The sequence below is a fragment of the Sminthopsis crassicaudata genome, chromosome 1 (assembly GCF_048593235.1).
Source record: "Sminthopsis crassicaudata isolate SCR6 chromosome 1, ASM4859323v1, whole genome shotgun sequence".
Taxonomy (NCBI): Eukaryota; Metazoa; Chordata; class Mammalia; order Dasyuromorphia; family Dasyuridae; genus Sminthopsis; species Sminthopsis crassicaudata.
Genome location: NC_133617.1, coordinates 267,566,664 through 267,585,706, shown reverse-complemented (window position 1 = coordinate 267,585,706; position 19,043 = coordinate 267,566,664). Strand labels below are relative to the sequence as shown.

The window sequence follows — 19,043 nt, the reverse complement described above, 5'->3', positions numbered from 1 at the left end:
ATTGCCAAGGCTAGAGTTTCTAGTACTATATTGAATAGTAATGGTGATAGTGGGCAACCTTGTTTCACTCCTGATCTTACAAGGAAAGGTTCTAGTTTATCACCATTACATATGATGTTTACTGAAGGTTTTAAATATATGCTCCTTATTATTTTAAGGAATAGTCCATTTATTCCTATACTCTCAAGCGTTTTTAGTAGGAATGGATGTTGGATTTTATCAAATGCCTTTTCTTCATCTATTGAGATGATCATATGGTTTTTATTAATTTGATTATTAATATGGTCAATTATATTAATAGTTTTCCTAATATTAAACCAGCCCTGCATTCCTGGTATAAATCCCACTTGGTCATAGTGTATTATCCTGGGGATGATTTTCTGAAGTCTATTTGCTAATATCTTATTTAAGATTTTAGCATCAATATTCATTAAGGAAATTGGTCTATAGTTTTCTTTCTCAGTTTTCGATCTACCTGGTTTAGGTATCAGTACCATGTCTGTGTCATAGAAGGAATTTCGTAGGACTCCTTCAATCCCTATTTTTTCAAATAGTTTACATAGCATTGGAGTTAGTTGTTCTTTAAATGTTTGGTAGAATTCACCTGGGGACTTTTTCTTAGGAAGTTGGTTAATAGCTTGGTCTATTTCTTTTTCTGAGATGGGACTATTTAGACTACTTACTTCTTCCTCTGTTAATCTGGGCAAGCTATATTTTTGAAGGTATTCTTCCATTTCATTTAAGTTATCGAATTTATCGGCATAAAGTTGAGCAAAGTAGCTCCTAACTATTTTTCTAATTTCCTCTTCATTAGTGGTGAGTTCACCCTTTTCATTTTCAAGACTATCAATTTGCTTTTTCTCTTTCCTTTTTTAAATCAGGTTTACTAAGGGTTTGTCTATTTTGTTGGTTTTTTCATAAAACCAACTCTTAGTTTTATTAATTAATTCAATAGTTTTTTTACTTTCAATTTTATTAATCTCACCTTTTATTTTTTGAATTTCAAGTTTTGTGTTTGTCTGGGGGTTTTTAATTTGTTCCTTTTCTAGCAATTTTAGTTGTAAGCCCAATTCGTTGGCCCTCTCTTTCTTTATTTTATGCAAGTAGGCCTGTAGAGACATAAAACTTCCCCTTATTACTGCTTTTGCTGTATCCCACACATTTTGGTATGATGTTTCATTATTGTCATTTTCTTGGGTGAAGTTATTAATTATGTCTATGATTTGCTGTTTTACCCAATCATTCTTTAGTATAAGATTATTTAGTTTCCAATTATTTTTTGGTCTATTTTCCCCTGGCTTTTTATTAAATGTTATTTTGATTGCATTATGGTCTGAAAAGGATGCATTTACTATTTCTGCCTTACTTCATTTGATTTTGAGGTTTTTATGCCCTAGTATATGATCAATTTTTGTATAGGTTCCATGAACTGCTGAGAAGAAAGTATATTCCTTTCTGTCTCCATTTAGCTTTCGCCAAAGATCTATCATATCAAACTTTTCTAGTATTCTATTTACCTCTTTGACTTCTTTCTTATTTATTTTGTGGTTTGATTTATCTAATTCTGAGAGTGCAAGGTAGAGATCTCCCGCTATTATAGTTTTGCTATCTATTTCCTCTTGCAGCTCTCTTAATTTCTCTTTTAAGAATTTAGATGCTGCACCACTTGGTGCATACATGTTTAATATTGATACTGCTTCATTAATGATGCTGCCCTTTAGCAGGATATAATGCCCTTCCTTATCTCTTTTAATTAGATCAATTTTTGTTTTTGCTTGATCTGAGATGAGGATGGCTACTCCTGCTTTTTTGATTTTGCCTGAAGCATAATAGATTCTGCTCCACCCTTTTACTTTTAGTTTGAATGTCTCACCCTGTTTCAGGTGTGTTTCCTGTAAACAACATATAGTAGGACATATGCAATAAATTTAAAACACAAGGAAGCAAACACCAGATCTAAGGGAAGTGTGCATTCTGAAGCCAGAGATTCTATATTTAAAAGTGATGATAATTATTAGATCTGCTAGTTCGTTTCCAAATATATCCTTAGTGAGAAACTATCCCTTGGTTAAAAAAAAAAAAATTTAAAGAGAAAAACTAACAGTTCAGTAAAACATCACAGTAACAGCTGGTATGGGCACCATATTTTATATTTTCATGGGACAGGATCAGGATTAAGTATGACCTGACCTTCTCCCATCAACCTGTGCAATTAGACTAAGTCTAATTTTTTATGTTCTAAAAAATTTATTCTTTCTACATGTGTTGAAATGTTTGCTGTTAATTAAATCACACAAAAAAACCCAACTGGAATTAAATGCCTACTTTGCCTACAATGAAAATGATTGAGAGAAGCCAGGCAGTAGCCTGAGCTCTCCCCAGTTTTCGTCAGAAACACTGTTAAATCAAGTTCCTGAACAGATTCTGGGATGACAAACAACCCCCCCCCCCAAAAAAAAAAGATCAGAATGAAATGATTTTCTGGCTTAAGATATCTTAGAAGGACTTAAGGAAAGGTCTGAGTAACTTGAGTATGACCCAATATAGGCAGAGTTTAGGGAATCTACTGGATGTCTCTTAGCCACAGCATAGACCAACAGTGAAGGCCCTTTCTTTGGTCTTGCCTCAGCTAGCCAGTGGCTCAGCAGGCCAGCTGTAAGACCTGTAACTCAAGAGCAGAAGGCAAACTGAGTTCTGGGACAGAGAGGAGTAGGGGAAAGCCAGCAGCACCTCTAGCCCAGTGCAGAAATTCAGTGAGAGGTCACTGTCCTCCTGCAAAAGAAACTTGGGACAATGTCCCCTCAGTCCTAAAAGCAGGGCTTAATTTTTAAAAATGAGGGAAAAATGTAAAAAGAGCCTGTTGACAAAAAGTTATTATGTCAACAGGAAAGATCAGAACATAAACCCAGAAGACACCAATGGCAAAATGCCTAGATGTGAAGCCTCAAAAAAGAATATGAATTGCTTTCAAGCTCAAAGGATTCATTTAAAAGAGTTCAAAAAGGATTTTTAAAAACTCAAGTAAGTAAAATCAAAGAGATTTTAAAGAAGGGAAAGGGACCTGTATATGCAAGAATGTTTGTGGCAGCCCTCTTTGTAGTGGCCAGAAACTGGAAACTGAGTGGATGCCCCTTAATTGAAGAATGGCTGAATAAATTATGGTATATGAATATTATGGAATATTATTGTTCTGTAAGAAATGACCAACAGGATGATTTCAGAAGGGCCTGGAGAGACTTACATGAACTGATGCGTACTTCAACAACAATACTATATGATGATCAATCCTGATGGACTTGAGATAAACCAAATCAGTTCCAGTAGAGCAGTAATGAACTAAATCAGCTACACCCAGGGAAAGAACTCTGGGAATTGACTATGACCTGCTATATAGAATTCCCAATCCCTATAATTGTCTGCCTACATTTTTGATTTCCTTCACAGACTAATTGTACACTGTTTCAAAGTCCGATTCTTTTTGTACAGCAAAATAACTGCTTGGACATATATACATATATTATATTTAACTTATACTTTAACATATTTAACATGTATTGGTCAACCTGCTATCTGGGGGAAGGGGTGGGGGGAAAGAGAGGAAAAATTGAAACAAAAGGTTTTGCAATTGTCAATGCTGGAAAATCACCTATGCATAAAATCCTCGCAAAAATTAATTAATTAAAAGCCAAATACATAGTCATGCAAAATAAATGTCCACATTAGCTATTTCAAAAAAAAAAAAAAAAAAAGGAAGAGAAAGGAAAAAAAATTGCTTTAATTTGTACTCTGAACATACAGGCTCTCTCCATTTCCCTCCCTCCCCCCCTTTCTCTTTCTCTGTCTTAACAGCATGTTTCATTGTAAGTCCTTTGAACTTGTGGTTTGTCACTGAGTTGATCAGATTTCTATGTCAAGGTTGATAGTCTTTGTAATATTTCTATTAATGAGTATGTGAATTCATGAATATAGCAAGAAATTTTAAATGTAAAAAACAAAACCTCAAGTAAGAGATAGAAAAGCTGGAAAAAGAAATGCAAGGATTTGGGGGGGAAATTAACAGCTTGGAAAAGGAAGCTTAAAAATGAAAGTAGAATTGGTCAAATGGATAAAAAGGTAGAAAACCTAACTGAAGAAAATAACTAAAAATTAAAACTGGACAAATGGACATGTATGACTCAATGACACATCAATAATCAGTCAAAAATTGTTTTTAATGAAAAAACTGAAAATGAAATGGCAGTGAATTTTAAGCAAGAGGACTGAAAGAAAAGCAATCAAAGTGAATGTCACGTGTGAGGCCAGTAAGATTTTGGCATGAAGCCAGATTAGAACTCCAGTTTGTAATGGTGAAGGTTGAAAAGTTTGGTTTGATTTTTTTTTTTAAATCATGAATTACATAAAGTAATATAAACTAAAAAGTAATATGAACTTAGTTACATATCCCAGAACAAAAGAACAAAGGTATACCTTTAATGAAAAGTTATAACAAAGCAGAAATTAGCAGCTGATTTTGTTTTCAAGGTTCTAAATAAACATCCTCAAAGTCATTTTAAATTTAGTAGCCTTAACAGATTAACACCTATGGGACACTCTGTATTTAAGGAAACATAACTCAAAGCTCTGCTTTATGATGCCAAATTTTGCATATTTTACAAAGTAAATTATTCAGTCATTTATAATATCCCCTGAAAATGGCTAGGGATATCCCTTATTACTTCACATAGCAGATAATAAATCTGTAGATTTCATTATCATGAAATGAGCATAAGAAGCAGAACATATATTTTTGAAAATTGAAATAAATATATGGATGGCAGATTCATTATAAACCACAAAGGAATGCTATCCAAGTCTATTCACCACTTGAGTTTTCCCAAAATATTTTTCAGGAGAAATATGATAGCCAAAATCAAAGGGGCTTCATTGTTAATACAGTCCAAGAATGTTTCATAATAAAACTGTCATATAGTTCAATTCCAATATCTAATCAACTATCTTAATTAAATACTTAGGGCACTCTAGTAGATTTTTTCTTTTTTAACTTCTGAAGGAAGCTCAATAAAAACATGATGATTATGTACAGTACAGAGTAGTCATACATTTCAAAACTATTTTAACTTATTTTACAAACCTCAGATTCACAAAAACAGAATCTTAGTTTTAAGAGAAACACACACACACATAGTTGGAGAACTAGTCAGATAGAGTCTCTTAGTATAAATAGCCCAAGATAATACTTTGATGGATAAGTGAAGTGGACCTTCTACCATTTAATTTCTTCAATTTGGACTTTTTTTGTCTTGCTACTGTTCACATAAGATTTTCATCTCCTATCTTTGTACCTTTGCACTGGCTGACTGTCCCAACCTCCATCTCTGGAATGTTCTTCCATATAAGGTATACCTCTTATTAGAATTCCTGGCTTCTTTCAAGATAGCTCAAAGGTCACTTCCTATAAGAGGTTTTCCCCCCAGTCTCTTGATCTTCTTGCTAGTGAACTTTTCCTCCTAGAGACATCTTATGTCTACTTAATAGCTACCATATACATATATACATATACACACCTGTGTACATGAGGGTAGGACTGTTTTCAACCTTTTTTTTTTCCCTCTAGCACACAGCACAGTGCCTGTCATATAGTAAGAACTAGGAAAAAATGCTTAATGATCCCTTTATCAAAAGTTGTCTAGAAGGAAGAGGAAGCCAAACTGTGTTTGGAAAACTATGTAATACTTTAATGACCCTAGATTATTCCCTGGAAAAATGACCCACTTTAAAGCTAATATTCTTTTAAAGATGTATGAATCTCAAGCATAGGCTACCTGAGTCTCTGAAGAGTCAATGTTAAGCATGAACTAGGTGGGCATAAGTAGGCCACAACATGTTACAAATGAAAACTTTCATAGGAATTATATGGCATAAAAAGAAGAAATATATGAGAAAAAAAGAGAAAAGTGGCAATAGATGAATAAACCCCTGGCTTTACTAGTATATAGAGAATATCAAAAGCTAAAGGAAAATTGTCAAGGATGCTGGTTGCATTCTCTCTGAATAATTTATTAGAGGACATGGATAAGTCATATAGGATGAAAAGGCATGAATAGGTTGTGATCTTCATCCTAGGGTGAAAGATACTATATCAATAAGATCAAAGAACATAGTTTAGAGCTAAAAGGTAGCTTAGAAGTCATCTAATAAACCACTGATTTTAGAGATTAGACTTCTAAAGGGCTGAAAGGAGAAGTAGAGTGGCAGGGCTGGGTTTTGAACTCTAAACTCTGATTCCAGTTCTCAAGAGCTGTCCACTGTACATACTGCTTCCACTTTCTAACACATATTTAGAAGCAGCATTATAATGCAATTTTGCCAGATTCAGAGAATGGTACATTTCAGATATATAGACACTTAAATTATATATATAAAAACAATTTCATTTTTCATCTGAATAATTCTAGCTGAGAAATACCTAGCTTTTCTCCTAAGGTGTTAAAATGTACTACAATCATAAAATACTAGGCAGCAAGTATTACTTCCAGTTTTTGCTTAAGGAAACAAATATGCTAGAAAAAAAAAGTTTAAAATCAATTAAGTCAAGAATATAACAGAGTCCCCCCCCCATTTCCTTAAGACTGTGATATATAAGAAAAAAACACCATTCCCAAGAGATAAGTAGTGAAAGTATATGAACAATTCTCAAAAGAATTGCAAAATTAAAAACACGTGAAAGAATATTCTAAATCACCAAGAAGAGAAATGCAAAGACTGAACCCTAAAAATTACCAAAAACAACCAAAAAACCAAAAATCCCTGGTATAATCAATGTTGGAAGGGTTGTAGGAAAATAGGCAGATTAGCACATTATTGGTAAAGCTGTGGTGGATCAGCACAACTGTTTTGGAAAGTAATTTGGGATCATGCAAATTCACTAAAATGCCAATGCCCTTTTACATGAGATTCCATTGGTAGACTGTACCTCAAAGAGGCATTGAAGAAAGTCTGCAAACATGCACAAAATATTCATAGAACTTTTTTGATAGTAAAGAAATAAAGTAGATGCCTACCAACTGGGGAATGGTAAAACAAGTTGTGGTATATTAATATAATGGAATATTATTATGATGTACGAAATCATGACTGGTGACCAGAGAAATATGGAAAGATTCATAACTGATACAGAGTGAATTCAGTAAGCATTCAAGAAAACAAGATACAAAGACTATAACAATGTGAAGAACACACACCATAAAAATCAAATGAATGCTGCAAAATTATAAGAACGTGGCTTAAAAGAAAAATAAGAAAATACTACTAATCTCACCCCCTTTCAATGTGGGAAATTCACATGTGTGTGTATTTGCTGACCATATTTTCAAAGTTTTTCAATGTACTGATTAGTAATACTAATTTTACACTTTTTGGTCTTAAATACTATTTGTTTTATGGGATGGCCTTCAGTGCGAGGGAAGGGGGAAGTGAAAAAAAACTGATGTTTTTATTTTATTTTTTTAATATGTATTTTTTTTATTGTAGCTTTTTATTTACAAGATATATGCATGGGTAATTTTTCAGCACTGACAATTGCAAAACCTTTTGTTCCAATTTTTCCTCTCCTTCTCCCACTCCTCCCCCAGATGGCAGGTAAACCAATACATAAAACTGATGTTTTTAAAGACATCAATAAAAATGTATTCAAAAAAACAAATTATATTTCTCTTCTAGTCAAGAAGGACAATTCTATGTTTCCAAAAAATTTTCTATTTCTATTTCTCTGAACCTGAAAGCCTAAATTTCAGGTTAAAAATTTCAACTGTAAATCCATGTTAGTTATTTAGTTGGTGAAAGGAATTCTTGCTTGGGTAGCTCCAATTACTTTGCCAGAGGCACATTAAAAATTTAAGTGACTTGTCCAAATGAGATTTAACCCTATCCACTTGAGTTTTCCTAAGATGTTTTTCAGGAGTAATAATGATAGCCAAAACTTGCTGCATTGTTAATATAGTTAGAGAATATTTCATAATGATCAACTATTTGAGAGATAATATCAATTCCAATAGCTAATCAATTATCTTGATTAAAAATTACTCAGGATACTTTTAGATTATTTTAACTTTTGAAAAAAGGTCAATAAAATAATTACATGATACTTATGAACAGTAGTTATAGATTTTAAAAATTAAACTCACTCTTTAAAAACATGGGCAGAAGAAATCTACTTCATGGGTAAGAAAAGTGAATACCATTAAAGTCAGAAGCAGAACTGGGACTTTTCTACAATGTCTTGTCTTCTGAACAGTACTATCAAAGAAATGGTATATTATGGCAAGCTCAGCTTCTTTGAAACTCTGGATCTATCTTTTCTTTTCAGATTTCTAACATACGTAGCTTTATTTCCTGCTCCTATAATTTGTTGAGCTTTTGTGTAAGCGGCACTGTACTACACACTGAATGGAGTACAAAGCGGTATGAAACATCCCTTTATTAAGTAGTTTACCATACAGAAGGAGAAAAACACATCCACAAATGTTTAAAGATAAAGCAATATGTGGAGGAAGCATTCCTTTTTACCCAGGGCTTCCTTTATTACCATCAAGGTTCTTCATCCAGAAACCTCCCTTCAGCCTAGAAATCCTAACGTTAGAAGTATCTTCTGATCCTGCAGCAATTCTTAATTGGATGATTCTTCCAGAATGTCCATTTAAGTGGAACATAGGTTAGCCATGCCTCACTTTTTAAATAATTACTCAGGGCCTTATACCTGTCTCTACAGAGGGCAAGAAAGAGCTCTTTCTATTTGTATTTGTATTCTAGGCAACTTAAGAGTGCTTGACACATATGTGCTTACTCCATATGTGACTTTGGGCAAGTCACTTAACTCGAGGCCTGTTTCTCATCTTTAAAAAGAAAGATTTGTATTAGATGCATAAGGACCCTTCAGGCTCTAAATCTGTTCTCATGAAATCCATGACTGGTGCAAACATAGGAGTGGAGAACAAGTTCAAGGGAGAATCTCAATATTAGGACAATGCCTGGCATATAAAATACAATCATTAACTGCTTGCTCTGCAGTAGTATGGGCACAAATAATCAATAGTATTGAGTGTCTACTATGGCAGACAACATTAGGCTCTGAAAAACAGAAAGGTTAAAATAAAATGCTATTTATCCTTTAGGAGTTTATATTCTCAAAGAAGATAGCATGTAAGGAACCAGGGCTGGACCTTTTGGTTTCATTGGTATAGGGAATTTACAGATAAGAAAACTCTTGATCAAAGTCTTAACATTTTTGCAACTTAAGAGTTACCCAAGGAACTGGATCCAGGTTAAATGCCTTTAAGATCATAAAGAAATTATATTTTTTAAAAAAGTGTATAAGAGGTAAAATCTGAATCTGCTTTCTACCATCATTCTATGGTATACACACAAAGTGATAGTAGGGAAAAGAAGAAGCAAGAAACCTTCTCCTGCAGAAGGTTAACACTGAGCATAAGTTTGAAAAAACCAAGACATTCTAAGAAGTTAAGGTAGAGAAGAGAGTTCATTCCAGGCATGAAGCACAGCCCATGTGAAGGACTCAAACAAAATAAGACTGCGGAATCCTGGCTAAATTTCAGGGTGCAGGAAAGGGAATGATGCACAATGGTCAAAAGGTATGTAAGGCCAGGATGGTGAAGGGCTTTAAAAGGCATATGGAGTTTAAATTTGTCCTAAAGGTAACAGCATTGGTCTTTAATAAAGAGTTGACAAAAATCAGACCTGTTCTTTATGAAAAAACATCATTTTAACAGCTAAATTACTTAAGAAAAAGGAAAAGCTTTTGGTGGGAGTAGACAGGGTGCTTGGGGGCTGCTTTCAATAAGATCAACCCACAATATCTAATGATAGATCCCTCTATCCAGAGGTAATATATGGTAATTTCACTTTATTTTTATTCTTTTATTTTCTTTACTACTTGGGGTTATCTAAAGTGTGATTTTCAAAAACTTCTTTCCTTCCTAGCTCCCATCCCTGTCTATTAGTAGGATAAATTACTTTTGGTAGGCTGCCTAAGCCCCTCCCATGCTCAGGCAATTGTGTTGACAAATTAAAAGCCCAGGAAACTGAATTATCTAGAATACTATCTTGAAAACAACTACTTTCCCACACCACTTAAAAACTTCAAGAATTATACTAGCTTTAGTGCCTCTTATTATTCAATTAAGGTGATTTGTGAATTTATTAAAAAGTACTGCCATATTATCGGGGCAACCATCAGGAACAATTGCAAGAATATGTCCAAAGTTGAGCAACCAGTCACCACTAAAATCATATTAATAGCTGAAGTTGTGACACCTTAATTTACACCTGAACAAGGCTGTTTTATTATTAGATTCAAAGCAATACAAATCAAAAAGTATTAAGTGAACTGATTTCACAATTTCAGATACAATAAATCTAACAAATCCTGGGACACATTTTAAGATCACTTTTAAGTTTCTAGCTACTTCAAAAGGATGTTTGTTCTTCCATAAATTATCTCCTCGGTCAGTCAAGAAAACCTAAGTTCCTTAAGGACGGGAACTTTTTTTTCTGATAGCATAGTAAGGATACCTATGGACTTAAATCAATAAACAAATATGCATCAGATAATAGAGATACACAGGAAAAGCAAACAAAAAACTTATCTCTGCTCTAGAAGAGCTCAGTCCAATGGGAAAGAAAGGCAGCACGCACAGAAACTATGCACAAAAACTTATAGGCTGAATTGAGGATTTAACAGAGGCATTAAAAAGGACTGGGAAAGTCTTTCTGTAAAAGATGAGATTTTATAACTGGGCAAGTATACATATATTGTATTTAACTTATACTTTAAATATATTTAACATGTATTGGTCAACCTGCCATCTGGGGGACAGGAGTGGGGGGGAAGGGAAAAAGGAACAAAAGGTTTTGCAATTGTCAATGCCGAAAAATAAGGAGGTCCACCAGGTTATGATGGGCTCTGAACACCACAGGCAGAATTTGTTTTGATTCTGGAGCCATTAGAATTTTATTGAGTTGCAGAATGAGAACTGGACTAGCTTAAATAGCTCAGATATGCTTCTCAAATCCTACTATTCCAGTAATACAAGTTAATGTGACTGAGATGTAAAAACGTTTGAAAAAAACTTACGACTGGCTTACAGTATTTAAGACATGGTGGTTATTTTCCAAATCCCAATATTCTTGTTATACATTAATGTGACTGACATACAATAAGTAAGAAAAAAAATTACAACTGGTAGCAGCAACTGCTTGCAGTAACTTGCCAGTTATTGGGAAATCTCTATCTTCAGGACCCAGTTTGATACTCAAGATTTTTCCAGGCTCCTAAGATCAAAACCATTGTGGCCTTAAGATGAGTAAAAGGCTATTTATTATTCCACTCCCTTTTTGGAGAGACTGCCCCAACATCTTCCCGACAGAAGCGGTCTTTGACATAATCACTCAAAGTCACAGAAAATGATTCTCTAGGGAAAAATACTCAGGTTGTCAACATGCTCCAGACCCTCTCCACCCCGTAGGTCTCGGATCCTCTACCTGCCTCTAGGCCGGAGGAGTAGAAGGGGGAGGGGCGGGTGCTACGGGCTCTGGGCGATCCAGGCCGAGCCCAATTCTCAGCAGTAGCTGCCTCCGGAGGACACACGTGGCCGCTCCGGCTTTCCCCCCACTCCGGAGCCCAGTTCGGAGCAAGAGGGGACCGAGGCTGGGCTGGGCCGGGGTGAGGCCCGGCGGGCCAGGCCGCATCGGCCGCTCGCAGTGCCCACGTCACCGGCTCCAGCACTGCGGAAATGGAGCCGTGGCGGGAGGAGGGGAAAGGGCGGAGGAGAAGCAGGAGGCGGGGGAGGGAAACACCGCCGCCAATCGCGCTCGGCCCCCGGCCGGGGTCTCCGGGGACCAAGGCCCACCCGCCCCCTAGCCGCTCCCTGCCCACCCGTCGCCGGGCGACTCACCTGTGTCGCCGATGATGATGTACTTGAAGAGATAGGCGTACGCCATGGCCGCGGCCGCTCCGTGCCCCCGGCACACGGCTCCTCCTCCGCCTCCTCCCCCGAGCTGCCGCTCCTCACCCCGGCCTTGCTCACGGTACCAGACGCCGGCGAGTCCGTCTAAAAAGAGGGGCCCGGCAGTGGCGACGGCGCGGAGCCCGCAGACCTAGAGAACAGGGGAAACGCCGACACGACGCCGGCAGAAGCAAGACGAACCTCCCTGCCCAGCCCAGCCCCCTCTCCGACCTCGACCCGGAAGAGCAGTCGAGGAGCCGGCTGCCGGAGGAACTGAGGAGGAGCGCCCTCCTTCAGCTGTTCCCCCGCCCTCTGTCACGGCAGGCGGGGCCCACAGCCGAGCGAGAGCGAGGGAGGGAGCGAAGGTGGGAGGGAAGAAGTGCCGGAGCTCGGAAGCCCCGGGCGTGGGTGCGGCCGAACCTAGACTGGGGAGAGCTGCGGCCGAGGGGGCGGGGGCTGGAGGTGCGCCTTTCGCGCATGCGCACAGCGGACGGGCGCTGGTGGGACCCGCTCCGAGATGGGAGGAGGGCACTCCCTGTGTCTGGGGGAAACAGAAAACATATTTCCCAGACATTTTCAAGTGAGCGCTGGAGGCAAAGAATGGTAATTTGGAAAAAATCTGGAAAAAAATTCCATCTCAATCTCGCTTGAGCACTAACACCCCATTACTAACTGCCGGCTGGTCATCCTCGTCCGGATCCCTGAAGGCATCTCTCCAACTTGACACTTTTCAGTCAGCTAGTCAGTCGTCAAGCGTTTACTATGTGATATTACTATGTATTACCATATGCCGGGCAGAGTGCCGACTCCGGAAACATTCAAGTACGAGCATAGGAAAAACAGCCATTGCCCTCAGAGAGCTTACATTCAAAAACAGACAATTTAAAAACGAGGCTAAAGGAGGAACGTACCTAACCCCGGGTCCGAATAAAGAGGTACAGAGCGGGGAAGCAGCCAGGGAAGAAAGAAACAAGTCCTGGGTGCTTTTGTTAAATGACAGGTTCTGGGAGGAGCTAGACAGTCTGAGGGAAGGCCACAGAGCTAGAGGGTGTTTCCAGTATGTGTGTTCTGGGACTGCCGAGGAAGATCTTCCACCAGGAAAAGAGATTTCTGGAGAATAATAGATTCTGGGGTACAGACCGGTAAGAAATTAAGATATGTAAAGAGCTTTGCAAAGCTTAAAACGCCATAGAAATGCTACTGTTACTATTCTCTGAAATGGAATTCTTTATTTTACCAATCTTTTTCCCTTTTTCAATTTTCATGTTTTTCTTGAGATATCCACACTGTTACCTACCCAGATTCCTAACCTTAGAAGTATCCTTGACTGTGCAAGTTCCCTTACCTTCCACATTTTGTCAGTTGCCAGGTATTATTCATTCCACCTCTCCTATTTATAGTCTTCTTTCCCCTGACACAGTTCCCACCCAATCCCATTTTTTTAAACTGACTAGTGAAATTGACCCAATTTGTAAAATTGACTTTTTTCTTTTTTTTTTTTTAACTTTTCAGCATTTGTTTTTATCAGATTTTGATTTCCATTTTTTCTCCCTCCCTCCATTCCTCCCACATTCCCAAGACAACAAGCAATTTGATATTGATTATACAGGTACAATCACATTATACATATTTCCACATTAGTCATGCACAAATTGACTTTGCAAAAGCACTCTAGAGATTCTCCCAGCTTCTATTTATAAAATATGGCTGCCCATTTATAACCCTCCACAATCTGGTTCCCTTATCCCTTTCCAAATATGTCATTCCACTTCTTTTCCTGTACTCTTCATTCCTAATATCTGTTCTCTAATTGAATCTAGGCATGCTTTCTTATGGATTGCCTTTCATACTTAAAATGAATTCACTTCCTAACTCCATTTCTTAGATTCCTTAGTTTTATTTAGGACAAGTTTAAGTATCATCCTATATTTGAGCTTTTACTCATCAGTGGGATGCTCAAATAATTTCTCCTTCCTGTTTATTTATATCAGCACATATTGTAATCTCCTAATTGAATAGAAATTCTGTAAGGATAGAAACTGGTTTGTTATATTTTTATTCCCAATGCTTTTACATATTTGTCAAACTGAGTTAAGAATCTCATAGATTTAAAATTGCTTTAGGAATATGAAAATGTGCAACTTTGCTCACAAAATTATGTTTTGAAATATGAAAATTTAATTCAAACAGTCATTACAGATTAGGAGAGCATACCACCTATCTCCACCCAGATTGGTATTTTTGTGATGTTAAATTAGACAATTAATGTCTCAGTTCTTATCTAGCCCTTAGTTATTGAGAGGGTGTCATTAAATTTATTAAATAGCATTGAAAGTCAACCTCAGACAAACTGAGGCCTGGGAAAGACCTTAATTTAGAAAGGCCAAGGATACCCAGTGCAACTGGAGCCAGAACTAATCATCGTGACTTTCATCTTGCTACTGAACTTTGATGACTCTGGAGGATGGAATGAAGCTTCATTTGAAACCAATTCACAACAAAGTCAAAACACCTTCCTGTTCATGTCATTGGTACTTTTAAAGAATGCAGAAGGAACAACTATCCCAGAGAACAAATAAATAAGAAGGGGCCTTATTGAATTGCCTCTTTATTTTTTTTTAACTGAAGCAATTGGGGTTAAGTGATTTGTTCAGGGTTACACAGCTCAAAAGTGTTAAGTGTCAGATCAAATTTGAACTCAGGTCCTCCTGACTTCAGGGCTGGTGCTCTATCCACTGCGCCACCTAGCTGCCCTCTTGAATTTCCTTTTAATTCAAATTGTATCATACTGCTTCTCTGCACTATACAGAAATAAGAATATTTTCATTGTTTTTAGAAATTATTTTTTGAAACTGAAAACATGAATAAGTATTTAAATATCTCAAAGTAGTATTTTATACATCCTTTAAAATTCCTAATTTAAATTTTTTCAAGGTTTTTTTTCTTTCCTGGCTATTTCAGCTCACTTTGTAACAAGAGACACTTTACTCCCTGTATCACTCTCTTAGAGAGTACAATCTGATATTCATTTATTTATTAAGCACCTAGTATATAAAAGAGACTTTTTTTTTTTTTACTATATAAAAGAAACCTTGTTTAAATTTACATCTGTGATTCAACTAGTATTATATGACTTTCTTTGAACTAATTTAAAGAGAAAAAAAGAGGGAAAGAATAAGATCCTAATGTCCTTTTTTATTTTTTTGCCCTTTACCAAACTATGTTCCTAATTTTTTCTTGTTTGCAGGGTAGGACCCAGAAGTCACTGTTTCTTTCAATGTTCATCAATTTTAATGTCACTGCACCCCATGTATCAGTAATGATTACTCTCTCAGAAATCAACAGTGATAAGAAGGTATAAAGGGAAAAGCATTGGATTCAGAGTCAAAGGACTTGGGTTCACTGAATATTTTGTGAAGGTCCCATGACTGCTATATATAGAGACATTGCTTCAGGTTTCACTATCTCAAAAAAAAAAAAAAAAAAAATTCTATACTCTACTGGAGCAAAACAATTTCAGCCATTGCTATAGAGAAGTAAAATAAGAAACTCTACAAAATAATAGCCTGATTAATTAATTGTGGAGAATCAAAGTTTAAGGTCCTCAGTACCCTTTTCCCCATCACTTTCCATGCTCCAAAGTGTCATAAAACAAACTCATTATCCTATGCTTTGGTATTTACTTAAGGATTTCCCTGCTATAACATGCTGAAATAACCACAATGCCAAGTTCATTGTACAGTGTGTCCAACTGTGGCTGATCAGATCAATATGAGATAGAAAGGTTCTACCAAAAGTTGAGCATAAAAAATCCAAGATATACCATTTACCCCCTTCCCCACCCTCCCTTCCAGTCATGTTGTAGTAAACAATAAAAGATCTCAATTCTGCTCAGTCATGCTTGGAAGGGGAAATAAAATAATTAAAATGTCCTATCTGGAGTATCTCTGCCTCTACCCAGGTTAAATAATTTCAGAATTTAAGAGGATCTGTCTAGAACACCCAAATAACCTTTTTCCCAATCGTACAAAAAGGTGCATATATTGACTGAACATAACCAAAGAGCTAATTAGAGGAAACTTAAACAAGGCCTATCAAATAGAGAAGAATAAAAGTGTTTTGAGATCTAGCTCCTGGGGTAAACCCATTACCAAAGATGGAGAAGTTTGAAAGTGAACAACAGTAAAATGTAAAAAGGTTAAAAGCACCAAAAATCTTAAAAAGGAGTCAAATAAAACAATCCAAAAATCACAAACCTCTTTTTAAAAAAGTATTGTGAGACAAAGGAAATTGAATCAACATCTGCCAAAACAAAGAAACCCATGGAATCAAAGGGACCATGAAACTGCAGTGGGATTTTCCAAGATGGTTCAAAGAAGAAATCACATTTCTGAAAGAAGTTAGAAGGGGATAAATGGTAGAAATGATCTGTACAGAAAAAACAATGTCCATATTAGAAAAACTTGACTATATGGTGGCAAATTTCTCCAAATAAGCAAAAGAGAAAACAGATTAGGAATACAAATAGACAAAAGTGAAGGACAGCCTGAAAGAAAGGAAGCTAAAAAGAAAGGATAATATTAAAAATTTTCTATAAAAACCTTATTGATCTCCAAGTAAAGTGTAGGGAAAACTTAAGCATACCAAAAAAAAAAAAAAAAAAAGTCACTAATTCAAAGAATTCACATATAACCTCCAGAAACAAAACAAACAAAAAAAGGAAAAACAAACAAACAAAAAAAACATGCTTCAAACTCCAAGACATAATGGTTAGATTTGAAAATTCTAATGAAAAGAATAAATTTTGTAAATGATAATTTCTTTTCTAATTTAAATAATACAAGAATATTCTTCACCCATCAGAACACTGTAAAATGAAATAAAGTAAAATATTCTGAAAAGCAAAAAAAGCTCAAGATTAAAGTGAAATTACATACCTTGCAAACCTAATCATCAGGAAAAAAGGTGAATGAATATTCAATAAAAGAAAAGCATTTGAAGCATTCCTGTAAATCTTATCTTTGCTATTAACTACCAGGATTATTTTAAGCAAATCACAATCTCTTTGAGCCTCAGTTTCTTCATTTGCAAAACTGAGTTTGGACTAGATGCTCTCTTAGATTTCTTCCCACTCTAAATAATATGATTAATCCCAAATTGTCTGTGATCTATAGCTAATACTGTACAATATATCTTTACTCAGGCTTTTTCTTTACCAATCATGAGCCTTGTAGAGTAGGACAGGTAGAATAGAACCTAATATTACTAAATTTTTGTTTTGAGTAGAATTGAAAACTTTGTACTATTTATTCATTTTGCATTCTTTGAATAAACCTTTTGCATCTTATAATTTCTAAAAATGCTAATTTTTCAGCTGAACTACTGTTCAATTCCCAACTTTTACAGCTTCATTGCCCATATGCTCTACCTCCTACCAGGTGCACTATTACAGTTTTCTTATGATTAATGATCTTCCCTAACTGCCAGCTTCTGGGGATCATGGGTACTGATAAGCCTGGAAGGGATTGTGTAGGAGGGATACTTTCTTATCTCTGCTATATTCCAGCTCCTGTTAAGAACCTTTCCATTCTACCATACTACAAAATATCTTTTATTTAGTGTTTATACTGTAAAAATGAGAAACTAGATGGAAGTTGGAAAAACCAAAGTCATTCTTCTAGATAAATTAAAAATCAAGAGTAAAATAATTAAGTTTAAAAAGACTTTATTTTTCATTACTGTCTAAAAAACACACTATACATATTAGTGAATTGACATTTTAATACCCATGTATTAATTTTGAATTAGTTCTTTACTTTAAAAGTTAGTGGAATCCTAAAGATAATATCACTGTATATCTTACTGTTGCAGCAGCCAAATGTCTTGTCTTCCCTATGATTTTAGACTTCCCTATGATTTTTAGATGTTTGCTTTTACCATAATTTAGATCTATTTCCCAATTTGCAGTGTATGAACTAAAATTTCAGGATTGTTTTGATTTGCATTTTTTCTCATTATTAGTGACTTATAAGATTCTTTCATTTGGTTGCTGATAATTTTTTCTTCTTTTGAAAACTACCTTTTCATATCCACAAACCATTTGTCTATTATAAGAGAATGTCATAGCTTTTATATGTGTAAGAACAGCTAAGTGGCCCAGTTGATAAGTGTGCCTGACCTGACGTTTAAGAAGACTAATCTTCCTGAGTTCAAATTGAATCTCAGATATTTACTAGCTGTGGAACACTAGGCAAGTCACTTGACCCTGTTTGCCTCAGATTTCTCATCTGTAAACTAAACCAGAGAAGGAAATGACAAACAATTCCAATATCTTTGCCAAGAAAACCTCAAGTGTGGTCATGAAGAGTCAGACGTGATTTAAAAATGGCTAAACAATAACAACCATATGTGTATCAATTGTTTACATATATTGGATATGAAACTTTGATACCAGGGATAATTTCTCAGCAAATCTCAGCAAAGATTTTTTTCTCAGAAAATAGCTTTTCATTTTAGCTATGTTGGTTTTAAAATGTTTTACTTTAATTAATTCAGATAATATTTTATTATTCATGATCTCTTATAACCTTTGATTGTCTTTCCTCTAGCCATAGTATCTTACTGTAGTTTCCCTCATTTTTTATGATGGTTTTTTAATATTGAAATCATGTAGTATTTTGAAGCTTATTACAACTAATTTTTTAGGACATCAGCAATGAATAAATTAAAGATTTTTTTTCTTATCCTCAATCCAACCCCAAGTTCTAGTATGTGAACTAGACTGCTTCTCCAAGAAAAATTAAAACATTAAGCATAAGCTCCATTAACTGTTCTTAATCCTTTAAAACTTCTTAGCATTAACAATCATCTAATATCCTCTTAGCTCAGCATTCAGTGACTAAAGTGATTTTCCTAATGTACAGGTCTGATCATGTTACACTCACCCTTTCCCTTCCCCTTTCCCCAGTCCATATATTCAAATAAACTCCAGTGGCTTTGTCATTGCTCAAAGCAAATACAAAC

General features: G+C 35.8%; 1 protein-coding gene across 1 annotated transcript in view; it reads right to left on the bottom strand.

The window, feature by feature from the left end:
* Positions 1-12,499, bottom strand: part of RAB2A (RAB2A, member RAS oncogene family) — an 84,009-nt gene extending 71,510 nt beyond the window's left edge. Inside the window, exon 1 of the mRNA XM_074278742.1 lies at positions 11,970-12,499. Within this exon, the coding sequence (XP_074134843.1) occupies positions 11,970-12,015 (46 nt within the window). The 5' untranslated portion in view covers positions 12,016-12,499. The remainder of the gene's footprint in view (positions 1-11,969) is intronic.
* Positions 12,500-19,043: the final 6,544 nt, after the last annotated feature.